The 16,210-nt window shown below is 40.0% G+C and overlaps 1 protein-coding gene across 2 annotated transcripts in view; it reads left to right on the forward strand.

Moving 5' to 3' along the window:
• Positions 1-16,210, forward strand: part of LOC306983081 (chemokine-like protein TAFA-5) — a 217,915-nt gene that overhangs the window by 190,434 nt on the left and 11,271 nt on the right. For both annotated transcript variants that reach the window (XM_079582793.1, XM_079582794.1), the window contains exon 3: positions 6,660-6,787. In XM_079582793.1, the coding sequence (XP_079438919.1) occupies positions 6,660-6,787 (128 nt within the window). The remainder of the gene's footprint in view (positions 1-6,659; positions 6,788-16,210) is intronic.

Here is a 16,210-nt window from a genome sequence, read left to right on the forward strand (position 1 = left end):
ATTTGGAGGTGCTGATCCTCATCCCGGCTGCTTCGCACTCGGCTGCAAAATGCCCCAGAGCGTGCTGAAGGTCCTGATTTGATGAAGCCAACAGAACAATGTCATCAGCAAACAGCAGAGATGAGATCCTGAGGTTCCCAAACTGGACACCCTCCGGCTCCTGGCTGCGCCTAGAAATTCTGTCCATAAACGTAATGAACAGGACCGGTGACAAACACCAACACAAGAAATACCGCCTGAGCTCTGTGATCCGATTTTGCCTGTTCTTGAATAGCCCCACAATAGTAACACAATCGTATTCTCGCCCGCGATTTCATTCCAGCGTCAACACTGGACCCTACTTTTTCCAAATCATATTAAAAAACAACATTTCCATTTGCCGCCAAGCAGCTGATTGCTTTTGTTTAATTGTTTTGGTGGAACTTAAGGTGCCTTGGACTCACCTGGCCAAGTGATGGAGGCCTGTGGGCGTCAGCTAAATTGTCCGACTGCCAAACTCTGGAAGCACTTAAAATTGATTTCCATGTGGGAGGTGGATGGAAAAAAACACATTCAGTTTAACAGCGATAACTGTATATATATATATATAAGCTCTCACATACTGTATTCTGTTGCTTTACTATTATCTGCTATAGATACAGACGGCATCTCGTCATAGAAGGGGGCGTGGCTTCGCCGAGGGGGAAAATAGAATCTTTAGAGAAACATAATTGTCCACTCTTTTTAGCCATTTTCTGGTGGAATATGAACACATTTATCACATACAAATAAAGTCAATTGTAAATCGGGCCCATATGGATATTTTCTCACAGCAGATCGGTCAGTAGAAGTGAAAAAATGGCAGTTGTAGCTAGCGCTAGCTAACCGTTAGCATTAGCCCGATGCTAACATGTAGCATTATGTTAGCATTCTCTGTTATTTATGTATTTATGGGCTGTTGAACCACTTTGCTCCTTCCCATGTCTTTGTATCTTTATTTAGTAGAAAATATATATTCATAATTCAGCATTTGTTAAAGTGTTTTTTGAATAATGGGCTATATGCACAGTGACCCCACGTGATTTCCGCCTGGACAGTCAGCCAGAGGCTGTCCTTCCTGTCTGTCATCTCTTCCCATTAAAAATTAGCAGGTCCCACAGAAATGAAGCAATAGCTTAAGATTTGGTAAAGGACAGCGAGTAAAAGTTCGGATGTGGCTGGAGCAGGTTAAAAAATATTACGTGAGACGCAACGACTTCACTGGAGGAAACCTCCGTGTTCATAACGGTGGATGTTTTTGTCTTGAAGCTAACGCAGCTAACAAAATAAAAAATAAAACTAGCGCAAAGTTTAGAACGAGCCTGCGCAAAAAAGAATCGTCCTGTTAGTAGTTTAAATAATATTTACTTGTTTACATGTTATATTATCATTTTTCAACACTAGCCTTTAGCTCTAAGATAAAAGCTCCTACCTTACGACAGCTGGCGTTTCCTTTGGGTGCTGGATTCACAGCGAACATGATGTTTGTAATACGTTGCTGTGACTGTCCATCAGTAACTCGTTGTCCTTAACCAGATCCTGAGCTATCGCTATTTTTGTGTGGGAACCTGCTAATTGTGAACGTAAACGACCAGCGACAGGAAGTGCTGCGTCTGGCTGACTGTCCAGGAAGACGTCACGTGGGGAAACTGTGCATATAGCCTATTAGAGAAAGTTCAGATTTTTCTTCAACTTGTTTTCCCCCTTAACTGTTTTTAAACATGACCATATATGGGCAATTCCAGAGATGCCATCTGTATCTATGCATCTTTATCAGCTGCTACATGTGCGGAACATAACCATTAGAATGACCTTGCTGACAACATTCATTAGATGGATTTAGAATAATGGAAACATGGTCGAAATGTTTGCCTGTGAACAAAACCAAATCGTGGGCTATTAGATCTGACATGATTTTCTTTTCACCTCAAGAATGGCATGTTTCGAATAGTCCTTGAATTTTTGCTTCTGCAACCCTGCTTCCATTATTATTTAACAAAACCTGTTTTCCTCCTCCTCGTGTGCATAGGCCACTTACTATTGAAGGTACAGCACTGGTTGTAAATCAGACAAGTAGAAGTTCTTGTCCTTTCGATTTACATAAAATGGAAATTGGTCTTCATCGCCAGCGTACACAACATGTCACATCCAGACAAACAGAACAAATGCGAATAATAAATAGGTTGCAGTACATCAACAAGTGGACAAATTGTAGCTGTTAGGAATGGCATTATCCCTGTGTCTGGATATGAAGCCCACGTGTTGCATGCAGTATTGATTTATCAGTTGTTTTCCAGTTAAAGGTATGGGTTCCAAGACACGGCACCGGTGACGTGGCACGCTGATCCACCTGGAATGTTTAACTCCAGCCTTAAAGGAACAGACCACTGTTTTTCCATGCAGAGATATGTTCTTACCTTAGCTTAGACGAGTTGATGTGTGCCTGCCGGGTCTTTGCGCATGTGCTCAGTCACGCAAAAAGACCAAAGATGTTGTTAGCATTTAGCATCTCCTCCTCTCCTCTATGGACCCAAACGAAGGGTGAAGTTAGAAGTGACCAAGCTCTTCCACGTTTTCCCTATATAATTACGGTTAAGTGAGCATTTATGCCATCCAAGTATAATCACACAAAATTAAACATGTCGATATTCTAAGTGGATAAAAAGGGGGGGCGTTTGGACCCATGAGGAGAGGAGGAGAGGCTAAATGCTGACAACATGTTGGGTGTTTTTGCGTGACTGAGCACACGCGTAAAGACCAGACAGGTACGCATCAACTCGTCTAAACTCAGGTAAGAACACATCCCAGTGTGGAAAAACGGTGGCCTGTTCCTTTAAAGGTCCAGTTATTGGTGCTGCAGAAAACGCTCTGGTGTCACAGGGTCAGAGGGCATAAACTGCTTATTTTTTTTCAAGTGCAAGTTGGCCCTTTTATACTCACTACTGCCACCTAAGGTCATACGTGTAACTGCTTGTGCATGATGGCAATTTGGACCCGAAGTATGCAGGATTTTAGAGGCAGTTGTGGTGAACAGCTCATTCTACACATTAGGACATTGCTGGAACATGTAGGGGGAGGAAAATATATAATTTGGACATTTTTAAACTCTGTATAGTCCCTTTAAGCTGCCCCCTAGTGGCTGGAGTGAGCATTCTGGTTGTTTGATTAAAAAATCCTAACTCTGCACAGGAATCCGCAGGAGACTTCCTTTATTTTTTTCACACACTCTCTGACGTGCTCTACAACTCAGGTCAGTCAAGTCGGATGACAGGCTGCGGCTTTGGTTTCATTTTAATTTGTATGTGCCCTTTGAAAAAACTGCTTTAAATGATAATGTTGCCCTTTTGTTTTGAAAAAGCATTCTTCCATGCAAACCTTCAAGGTCAAAGCCATATATGTTTTTAGCACATTAGCGTCACTAACCTTGTGGCATGCAGTAGTAGCGCAAAGTAATTCAACCTCAAGTAGCTTGTCAGCAAAATGCACTCAACAATAATAATGCTTTACACAAGTGTCAGTTCGGTTCTGTGAGTTAACTGTGCTGACACGGTGTTCATAGCACTTTTATCATTTGGCTGTGCTGCACTTCAGAGGGTATACATATTTCATGGCTTGATATATAGATGTTGTTTTATGGAGATAATAACAGGGTAGTGTGCTTGCTGATGATCCATATGCAAGGTTATAGCTGCTCGTGAGTGTGCCCCCAGAGCAGATTTATTGATATGGAACAGATCATCGTATATTTTTAAGGGACTCAGCATCACTGCAAGAGCACAGCACAAAGCAATGGTACTGTATATTTAAACACAAACACTGTGCATGTGCTGCTGACCACCGAGACGACAGTTTAGTCTATGTCAGTACTCACAGTATATACAGTATGTACTCCAAATGTAACGATAGACACCATCTCTATATACCCTGTATAGAGGCCTGTTCACTGGCCTCTCTAAACAAGCTGTTATAGCTGCAGTACATCCAGAACGCTGCTGCTCGAGTCCTGACAAGAACCAGGAAATATGACCACATTAGTGCAGTGCTCCGGTCTCTGCACTGGCTTCCTGTCACTCAGAGAATAAAACAGCTATGCTTGTGTACAGGTTTTTTCATGGTTTAGCACCAAAGTACATCTCCGACATGTCGTATGAACCATCTTGGGCCCTGAGAACTGCAGGGAGGGGTCTCCTGGTGGTTCCCAGTCAATAATAAACACGGTGAGGCTGTGTTTCAGTTTCATGCAGCTAAAATCTTGAACAGTCTTCATGAGGATGTGAGACAGGCCTCAACTCTTACAAAGTTCAAATCCAGGCTGACAACAGTTCTTTTTACCTATTGATTCATTTTTGTGTTGATGTTTTATTAATTTATATGCTTTCTTGTAATTTTTGCTGTGAAGCACTTTAAATTGCCGTGTGAATGAATTGTGCTCTACAAATAAACTTGCCTTGCCTATATCGTATCTTTTACTAATTAAAAAAAAAGGTTTGCTTTTTCAATTGTAAAATATGCTGTTCAACCCAGTCTCACCCAAAGACACATATTACACGATGGGCACTGGCTTTGAGCTATCTTTGGTGTGCATCCTTTAGTGTATGTCATGAAATAACGCTGTTTATTCGTGACATTGCTACGCGTTTCTGAAATGTCTGTACCATTATACAGTGTGCACTTATCGGATTACAGTGTGTGTGCAGTTCTCAGTCTTGACAAAGTGTTTCAAAGGTAAATTGAATGCTTCAAATTAATAAAACCGATTTGACATATAGTTCGTGTCTGTTTGAGGCTGAATTGATAATCACTGCTGTGAGAATATTTCATCCATGCTGGTGAATGCAGAAATGTCTGCCAAGCTGCCACCCTGAATTTGTAACATTTTTATTTACCTGACTGATCTCGGGGCTCTACATTCACGTCTGTGGTTCTGCTCCTCTCCATCTTTGCCTCATCTCTCTCTGCCATCCTCACTCATATCGCTCAATTGTCTCTTTAGTCCATTGCACCCCATCCACCTGAAAATCTCATCTTCTTCCCCTCGCTTCCTCCCCATCCAAACCGTTCACGCCATTTAGATGTATCTCAAGGCATTTATCATATCTATTTTCCTATCATTTTTTGTGTGAAAATCCTTGCCACATCTGTCCTACCTCATCTGTCATCCCACTATTTTAATCATAACATGTCCGAATGCCTGTCGTCTGTCGGAATCTATTTATGTCAGGGCCATATTGAATTCGCTTACGCGTCGAGCTCAATCAAATTATCGCAAGTTAACCATATTCATTACAAACATGCGTATCTGGCGTTGTAATAGCCTTTTGTTATCTTTCTCCATAATTATATTTATTATTAACATAATTATTAATCATTATACTACTACTACTACTATCATCTTTTTTTTAATTTTTTTTTATTTTGTAAATACATATCTTTATACATTTATACAACTCAGCTCATAGCAACACAGAGCGGGACAAGAACCGGCTGAACAAGGAGGGCCAGCTCCGTCCTGGGCTGCCCCCTGCGTATTAGCCAAGCTCACCTCCATCATGGACAACACCTCCCACCCACTGCACGGGACTGTAGAGGAGCTGAGCAGCTCTTTCAGTGGATGACTGAGACACTCTCAGTGCAAGTAGGACGTCCTTCATTCCCATCACTGTCAGACTGTACAACACTACTGTAATGTAACATGTGCAATCATTGTTGGGGAGTAACTGAATACATGTATTTTGAATACTCATTTTGTGTAACTGTATTCTGGTAAAGTTACGTTCATTTGAGAGTATTTAGAATACAGTTACTTTCCAAATATCAAGGGAATACATCACATTATTCAATCATTACATTTTAGCTCCATATTGCACAACATTATTATGAAAGAACTTTGAATGTTGAGCTGTTTTTCCTCCTACAATAAAATAAAGATTTAAAACGCCTTGTGCCACAGTTCATACAAACATGTGTCACATGATGCTGTATCTGCTGCTCCATTTGCCAAGAGAGTGAAAGAGTTTCTAATTAATGGTGAGTTTATAACAAGTGTTCCAACAATTGTAGTCTTTTGTAGTTATACGGCATATTTATACATAAATATAATGACAATCAATGTGAACGTATTCAAAGTATTCAGAATACCATACTCTAATTAGAAAGTAATGGAATATGTTACATAATACATTTTAAGGAAAGTATTTAGTAACTAAATACAATATCAAAGTATTCTCCCCAACACTGTGTGCAATAACCTCTTTGCAAAACTATGTGCAATAATAATCACATTATCTGCGTCACTTTATCAACCACTTGCACTATAAACCTGCACTGCCAATGCTGACATGTTTGAGAATTTCTTCATTTCTTTTTTAATAGTTTATACTATTTGCCCCCACAGGTTTTTTAAGTCATTGTATATAAGATAGCTCTATTGTCTGTGCATGTCCTGTCTGTGTTTCTTGAGAGCTGAATGTGACAAGTGAATTTCTCCATTGTGAGATCAGTAAAGGCTTATCTTATCAATTATTACAACAGTAAATGTTCTTTGTCATTCTGTATGTCCCACACTATTCTTATTTCTTCAGAGTTCATTTCTGATCCTTCTTAATCACAGCATTTCCCTTGTGCTTGTGTCTCCCCTGCAGCCAGCATCGTTCGGAAGAGGCAGTGGTGTGAGATGGTGCCCTGTTTGGAGGACGAGGGCTGTGACCTGTTAGTCAATAAATCTGGCTGGACTTGTACACAGCCCGGAGGAAGAGTCAAAACCACCACGGTGAGTCCGGTCTCCTTTAATCTCTGCTGCAGGCTCCAATAAAACCACTTACAGACCCATCAGAGTGGGTGGCTGCTGCAACATCGCACTGACGTACAAAATGAAGAAACTAGATAAGAGAGAGGACAATACATTGGGAGTCCCTCAAAATAAGGATTATGAAAGATGTCCAGTGATAAACTGTGATTTCTTCTTTCATTATTTTATACATAAGCACTTCTCATGTGTCGTCTCACTCTTCTGAATAATGCTATTGTCTAGTGTGTATGCTACTACTACTACTACTGCTACTACCTACTGACCCGGGAGACTATAGAGTTCAGGAATGTGACGTCATATCACTAAACATCAAGGGATCGGCAGCAATTTTAAACTAATGGAGATTTTAAAAGTTAAAATACTTATTGTTATTGTTCACATTAAAACACTTGGACACCACAGTTGTTCCATGGCTTTTTTCTCCACGTTTTAAACCAGAGGTGTCAAACATACGGCCCGCGGGCCTGATCCGGCCCGCGAGATGATTTAATCCGGCCCCTGCCCTGTAGAGCATAAATTCCAGAGTATGTCAAAAAAAAAAGTAAGTCTCTAGCCCATTCCTGTGCGGAGTTATGATTTTTTAAAGAATAACCAGAATGCTCATTCTAGCCACTAGAGGACATTAAATTAAAAAAAAGGATATAGTTCCACACGTGTCCAGCAGAGGGCACTGACATAATAAGAGCTCAGGATATGAACAACACATTATATAGCCATGTGGTAAATGGACAGTCTGCCCCAGGGCGGCTGTGGCTTCAATAACAGTTTACCACCACCAAGTGAATGAATAATGACTACTGCACTTTCAGGAACTTGTGACACAGGCTTGTAAAGTGCAAGTGTAAGCCGTTGTCATTGATGAAGCTACAGTCAAGTTGGGGCTTTGATCAAATCACAGCTTATTATTATTCATTTATTGGAAACATTTTCTCTATTATATGCGGCCCGCGACCCGCCGTGGGAGCAGAATTTCGGCCCACGACCCAAAATGAGTTTGACACCCCTGTTTTAAACTGTTTTTGGCTAATGTTAGCCAAAAACATTAGCCAAAAATGAGTTTGACACCCCTGTTTTAAACTGTTTTTGGCTAATGTTAGTCTATGGAAATGTATGCTCACAGCTGCAAACATGGCGGATCTCCATGGTAACTGGATTTTCCCAAACTCTATTGATATAAACTAATTAACTTGTTTGCCTTAATAAATCCTTTTCATTGTCCCTATGGGGGTAATACAAGATGATTGTTGGGTCTCTCATCTCCCCCTGGTGTCTCTGGCCAGAATATCGCTTGCAACTTTCCCTGCACCAGGTCAGAGGTGCAATACACACTAGTGAAATCACGAAGAAGAAGCTAACAGGCTAGCACGCAAAGCTAACTGTGGGCTAGCGCCACTTTAGCAGTGTTTACAGCCAATTTTGAGTGAAAAAAATAATCTCCATTGTGTAATTGAGTTATGGCACAATGAACAATATCCTTCTCTCCCTTTGTCTTTTCTGTCAGCGTAGTATTTACTCTCACGGACAAGTAATGAGTAAAAAAAAAATGCAGCATGCTTCGACACCTGCAGTAGCGCTTAGGGCCTCTAGGGGCATGAGTTACTTAGTTCTGCTTTAATATAAATTGGAACCTGGAGGACTGACGCTCGAAACGTCACTGTGATGCTAATAAATTGGGGAGCTTAACTTGCGTTATGGCTATTTTCTGATTTTTGATCCAGCCAAAAAAACATGTGCATCACAAACATCTAAATCAGAGTGATTTAGATGTTTGGAGTGTGCGTGTATTGTATTGCTCTGTATAGTATCATCATGAACACAGACAAAACAGAAGGCTGGATATAGTTTATAGGGAACTTGCTGTACAGGCGCCTGCTAACAATATGTAGATACTGCCCTTTCAGCAATCAACTCAACTCACAAGGTTCAGAGAGCCACCTTGATTTGATGTTACTTATGTCCAAGTAATTAGATGAGAATGTATAGATCTTCACACAATATCACATTTTTACATTTCATAATCCTGGCGTGCAGGATTGTTGGCTCTTGCTCAAATATCACAACCAAATAAATATGTGATTATAAGTGTTGACCTGACAGTCTCGCACTCCCCCACTGTGATCAGGAGGAGTAAACAGCGTTGCCTCCCTGTCTGCTCTGTAGTGCAGCAATTAAAAAGGTCTTGACGTTATTACACAACAGAGGCAGGCCACGCGGCTGCCCTCGCTGTAAATGTCACTGCAAACGCATCTGTCAGGATGTAAGCGTTCACTGACTAACTGTTTTGCCTTCTTGCTGAAACACTGACAGATAAACACACGAAGCCTGATGAGACATTTTGTCATCACATATGTGGTGATCTCTCGGGTGTCTGTGTTTGAGTTTGAGAGTGGTGGAAGCTTTATCTTATCGGTGGTTCTCAAAATGTGGGAGCACCTGGTGGTACCGAGGTTCCTTCTGGTTATACTAATGTTTTTTTTTTTATCTCATTACATTTATTATTTATATTATTATATTCAAGTATTTTATTTTCTTATTTGACTTTTGATTAGCTGATCAAAATTGACTACGTATAGAAGAAGGTAGATGTTTTGTAGGGCTGGGACAAAATATTGATCGGACTTGGAACACTTTGTGCTGCAATACCAAGTATTCCTTCAATACTTGTGTTTGGAGGCATTTTTATCCTGCATTCCTTTGTTTTCGAGTAACAGCACTTTGTTACATTTTATGTTAATGCACTGTTCAATCTTAAAAATTCAACAAATGTCAAATGGGTTTAGGGCTGGGCGATATGGACCAAAAGTCATATCCCGATATATTTAGGTTGAAAATCGATATACGATATACATCCCGATATTTTTTCCACAAAGTGAGAGCTGTGAAATTAAATGTTAAGTCAAAGTTAAAGTTAAAGCCAAATACGAGAAGTTTATCGAAACTCACTATAAAATGTAAACATAAACACTGTATAACAAGGCTTCGCAAGATGCACATTTAAATAAAACAATATCTTTTTCTGAGGTCAGCATTTATATATAAAGAGATAACAAAATAAAGGGCTCAGTTTAAGATAAACTTATTTTAAAATCAGCTTGGGATTACCTCTTCCTGTTTGTTACCTTAATAGCTTGTCTGAATTTGAAATATCCCGATATACGCGATATGGTGTAATTCCATATCACATTTAAAAATATATCGATATATCTTAAATATCAATATATCGCCCAGCCCTAAATGGGTTAAGGTTAAGTGATGTCCCAGTAATATTAAAGGATTTTTATTTATGTCAGAGTGCCTCGGATCGCTTTCTTCTTTAAATGTCAAATGGCATTGGGGTCATAAACTTTAGACACATGACGGTTTTCTTTTTACAAATTTTAAGGTAAACGTACTACCTATCATATAATTACTTATTGTATCGCAATATGTATCGGATCGCCCCGAGTATCGTGATATGAATCGAATCGTGACAAAAGTGGATCGTCCCAGCCCTAGTATTTAGTCATGGTGCAGAACAATGATTCTTGATGATTGATTGACAGATGGAATTATGATGATGATGATGATGATGATGATGATGATGATTATCATTATTATTATTATTATTATTATTATTATTATTATTATTATTATTATTATTATTATTATTGTTATATTGTCTTTTCTAGGGATGTAACGATCCATTGAAAATCAATTTACAAAACATTTTAACTGCTTAAAAAAAACTGTCAAATTGATTAGTTAATTTCATGTTGTGTATTTTTTTTCCTCTTACTGAGACAACAGTTACAGTTTGTTGCAAGGACAAAAATGTAGATGTTAAAATGTAATAATCATATTTTGGTTATATAATGAGTAATTAATTTTTCTATAATAAAAAAAAAGATGGACAAAACTGTAAATCGGGAACTTAAAATTTCAAATTGAAGTGAATCGGGGCTTGAGTGCATCGTTACATAGTCTTTTCCCATTTTCTGTGAGTTTGTTAATTAAATGAAGATTTAACTACACATGTAATTGGTTCTTACCAAGTTTAGACCTGATTAAGTCCTAATTTCGTCTATACTTAGTTTGGACTTGGCCAAGTCCTGTTATATGCTTCTCATATACTGTATGCAACAATTTTTTTTAAACTGACACATGGGGGAGCTGCCGTGGCTTACAAGCAATGTGGCGGTCAGGCTTAATATACAATAGAGGCGCATTTAAGACCATATCATGAACATTAACAGATAAAATTCATTAAGTGTTCATGATGAAATTGCAGAAAATTGACCATTGATGGATGCTTGACTTTTTGGTTCTACGTATATATTGTTCATCCTGTCAACACTGGTCTGTACATGCATTTCCTTTTCCTTACATTTTCCTTTTCTGCACACCTCTAAAATACAGAAAGTGACTGGTATTACTTGTTTGCATCACTGGCCGCTTTGCGCTTGGGGACAACCAGTCAAATGGCTCGACAGCTCAGTGCGCTCATCTGTGTGTGAGGGTGTCATCGCGCATTCTTCACTGTAAAGCATTCAGAATAAGCGAGGATCATGCGAATGTTCCAAACGCTTCCTAGAAATTTTGAATTTACTTGAAGGATGGACAGTTTGACATCTGATGAGACTGTGTCCTCTAATCTAAGCTAGGCAAGGAAAGGCAAGGCAACTTTATTTATACCGCGCATTTCCTACACAAGGCAACTCAATGCGCCTAAAGAAGAAGCTAAAGAAACAGGCTGGTCTGAGCCAGAACGTGGAAGAAAAGGACATTGCATCTTTGGACATTCAACCACCGCATAATATGAAGCAAAGATTAAAGCTCATTTGAAGCATTCGAAAGTTACAGTCTTTGTTTTTTTCTGAAATCTAAACTCCATCCTGGTGTGGTCTTTGATTTTGTTTTCTTTCTGTATCTTTTTGTTGTTTTTACATAAGCTGTAGTATGTCTGGGTGAATGCTGTAATGTCAGACATACCGCATGTGCCCTTGATGTATCATTTCTGTGTGTGTGTGTGTGTGTGTGTGTGTGTGTGTGTGTGTGTGTGTGTGCGTGCGTGTGTATGTGTGTGTGTTACCTAAAATGCATTAAAGGTTAAAGCCGATTTGAAGCATTACATAAGTCTCTTGTTATCTGCACACCCGGAGGACAATTGTGAGCACAAACAAAACTCTTTAGTCCCCTACTTCCATTATAAATAAGTCAGGATAGGACGCTTTCAAGGTTAGCCCCACCTTGTCTGTGCAGTTCGGTAAGCCATCTGTCGGATGTTACACATGAGCCCGTTCTCATGTCATTCTGGGGATATTTTGCCGACAAACAATCTACAGATGAATGTATTGTTTTGTATTCATGTATTCTGAAGAAGCCAGCCGAAAAACTGATATTATCTTACAATTAATCAACGAGAATCAGACTAAAATCATCCAAACACAGTGGAATTGATTATTACACTTCACAATACATGCTTGGTAATAAAGCTGTGTTCTGCGTATTAAAGAAAGCATGCCGCATTTGCTGTGCCAGATATGTTAGCGCAAACAGCCGTCACTCGTGCTTTTGCTGATCTGTGTAGAATGACGAATAGAGAAAAGAGTTTTGTCTCTTTTCACAAACAAGATCTGTGCTACCCAAGAGTCATCAAAGCAAAAGTAGCTCTCTGCCATCTTTGTCACGTAAAATTACCTCACAGGATTGAAAGAAGTTCATATATTGTAGCAGGAGAGTACATGTGTCCTTCCGTTCTGTCTCTTATGTCCTGCTAAAGTAACCTTCAAATCCTGTGCTTTTTTCGACATTTTTGTCATCAAGCCGCGTTCACATTTATATTCATCTTAGGCCGGCCATACGCTGTACTGTACATGTCAGTCCTGTCAATAACAATACTATATAGATTTTTCTGAGGTCACTTTAAATAGACGAGGTCAGTCTATGAACAGATGCATGAAGATTGATATGAGCAGTGCTTACGGTTGACAGTGATGTTTTAAGTGAGGTGACTTTTCAGCCAGAGGCCCTAGTTTAGGGCTTCTCGAATTGTGGTATGGATTTCATCTACTGAGATGATTTTGTGCTAGAACAAGCTTTGTCCTTGCCAATGACCACAACTTATTGTTCTCCTAAACACCTACAGGTTTAGTTCCTGATGCCAGGCTTTAACAGCCCATAGTTTCATTTCAGAATTCTGTTTAATACTGGTTTAGTTCTTATACTTTTCTGTCTTTCATTCCTATCATCACATAAAACAGTTTTTAATCTGTGTTATAATGCCAAATGTTAATCCATTCAGTATTGACAGTTACTAGATGTATAAAGTAAGAACCACAGCCATAATAATGTCTTTGACTGGCTTTACTGTCTACATATGACAGTCCTGTCCTATGAAAACTCCTTGGATGGACACCTTTCCAGCCAGTAGTGCTGGAAATGAGCCCCTGGGATCACATAATGAAACATTAATTGTGCCCGGACACTTGTGCATGTCCATTACCGACCGCTATATTTTCTCTGTGTTCTACATAAAAGCTACGTCTGCCAAAATGAGTGACTTATGGCAGCCCACACACTCAGCAAACGGATAGAGAATCACTCACACTGCTAAATGATTTCAGCCATGTCTCTGTAGCTACTCCGACGGCTGAGTTTAATTCTTCCTTTTTAGTTTCTATGGTAACAGGCCGTCATTTTAGTTTGTAGGACAAGCACAATGACACAATAAAGATTGTGTTTTTGTGGAGCAACAGAAAGCAATAACAGCTGGTGCCAGGGCAACAGCTGCAGCACATAGTTTCTTATCTGGACGCTGAGATGAGAGAGTCTGATGGGAACTCTTTTTTCTTTATTCTCCAAAGTTTTGATTATGCGTAGTCTGTTCGGATGATACCAAGACGTCAATCCGTGATCCATGGTCGAACCTTGAGATCATCCAATCTAATGACTCTTGAGGTGCCGAAATCACAGCTGAAAACCATAGGAGACCAGGCTTCCAGACTTAGGAACAGCCTTCCCTTAAATGTTAAAATTGCCCAGTCTTTTAATGATTCAAGTCTTTGTTGAAAACTCATCGTTTTGCACTGGCCTTCAACAGAAGCTGAGCAGGTCTTATTAGGTATTATTATTTCACTTTTTTTACTCATTAATCGCACTTTATAATGCTTGTTGTACAGCGCTTTGGGGAGACGTAGCTCTTTATAAATGATAAACTTTAAACCTCGAAACCAGCTCTTTCCCATAAAAGTAAAATGTAAACATTCATTTAACGACTTTTATCATTTGCTATACAAAGTAATAGACTGTGGATTTTAAAGCAGTACTTAGTAACTTGTTTAACTTAATAAATCCTTTAGTAGTCCCTCTGGGGGTAAGACAAGTGTTAATGGGATGATTGGGGGGTCTTTCATCTCCTCCTGGTGTCTCTGGCCAGAAAACCACAATTGCCATTTTGCTGCCTACGGGTCAGAGGCCCCAAAACACATTTATAGAATCATGAAGAAGAAGCTAACACTCTAACGGGCAAAGCTAACTGCGGGCTAGCACCACTTAAACAGTATTTACAGCCAAGTTTGAGTGTAATTGGATGTACAATATCCCTGTTTCTCTTTGTCTTTTCTGTCAGCGTTGTATTTACTCTCTTGGACAATTAAAAAAACGTAGCATGCTACGACAACTACAGTGGCGCTTATGGCCTCTAGGAGCATGGGTTACTTAGTACTGCTTTAAAGCCTATGGTTCTTATTAGTCTGACAAATTGTTACGCTTCTGAATTTAGAAATGACAGCATTTTTGTAAAAATGTTATGTAAGCTAATGATTAGTTAATATAGTACTAATTAATGAGTCGCGCTGTGTAATTCCCACTGCGCCGTCTATGCACCAGTGCGAAGCAGATCATTGATCAATAACTGTGGCTTATTTTCAGGCCAGAGATGTAGATGTTGCAACTGAACTTTGCTCAGAATTTGTGTAAGGAGGGGAGTGAGTACACACGGTGGAAGGGCTGCTCCTGGACCTCTGCCTATGGCCGAGACGCAGGATGCACAGAGACACAGAAGCCATAACTACCAAATCAAATCATTAGGCCACAAAACAATTAACAAAATGTATTATACGGCTCTTCACAACGTAAGTAGAACGCTCCCTTGATTTGAATGGGATTTCCCAACGTTCTACCGGTCATTATTTTCTGATAAAGGACCTCTGAGAAAAATAATGACCGCTGCCCATGGCAACGGAGTTCGTGCTTTCATATCACTCCGCGCGTACGTAGTAGCGGACACTCTCTCTGTCCCCGTCACTGAGAGAGAAGTTGGGGGAATTGCTCGTGAAGTTAGCGTGAGTCTGACTTTCAATTTACCCAAAGATTCACCACCATTCCTCCAACTGCGCCTTCAACTAAGTAGCTAGGCTAGCTACTAGCCTTGCTGCTTCTAGCCTAGTCAAACGCTGCAGCGCAACGCGCAAACTTTTGGGAACTATTTGTCGCGGATGTCATTAAATAAACCTTTCGGCCTTCATAAAAGCGTACGAAGTTTATGTTGTGTGTGTTCAGTTGGCAAATGGCCGTATAATAAGCGGGATACCTTCAGGGCGAAACAAGACCCCTCCGCTTCGCGTCGGGGTCCGGTTCGCCCTGTCGGTACTTATTTTCCCGATAATGACCAGCGTTCTATACATTATCCCTTACATAATTAACCTAAATAATTACCTAACTGCACCATGTCTTTGTCCATAACAAACCAACATGCTCCACTCCAGGTTAGTGGACGCAGCACATTTAAGCAGCTGGCGTCGGCTATGGAGCAGATGCACAGGGGAATTCAGAGTCAAACATATTAAAAAGTCTTTGAAATGTCCACGTCTTACTGGTCAGGGCAGTGGCAGCAGCACACATGTTTGGCAGGCAGGAAGACAGCTTATAGTGACCTGTATTTGCGGCGTTTCACTGCCCACCTGCGTGATTTGGAACACTACACATTTATGAAACAGAGAGAGGAGAGGGGTTGTTAAAGGGAAGCAACAGGCGTGAGTTGCTGCGAGGTGTGATAATATAAAACCATTAAATAAGACAATATACACTGATGTATAGTATATACACAGCAAAAATGTTCACAATGTGTTAATTAATTCTGATCTACATCTAATTGGATGAAAGTGAGGGTAATCATTACATTCTTGACATCTTTGTTCACATGTCTTGTTAGTTCTTTGTCGCTTGCTCCTCATTGGCACCCATTTCCCTAAAATAGTGTTTTTTGAAATAGACGGTTGAGGCAGAGATGGCAACAAAATGTTAACAATCTATCTTGGTCCTAATGATAGGTTTCATTGGACGCCTGCTGATTGGGCTATTTAGGCTGTGAACAGGGTGTTATGAGCACAAGTGGCCCCAACTGGG

The sequence above is a fragment of the Gobius niger genome (genome assembly GCF_951799975.1).
Source record: "Gobius niger genome assembly, chromosome: 2".
Classification (NCBI taxonomy): Eukaryota; Metazoa; Chordata; class Actinopteri; order Gobiiformes; family Gobiidae; genus Gobius; species Gobius niger.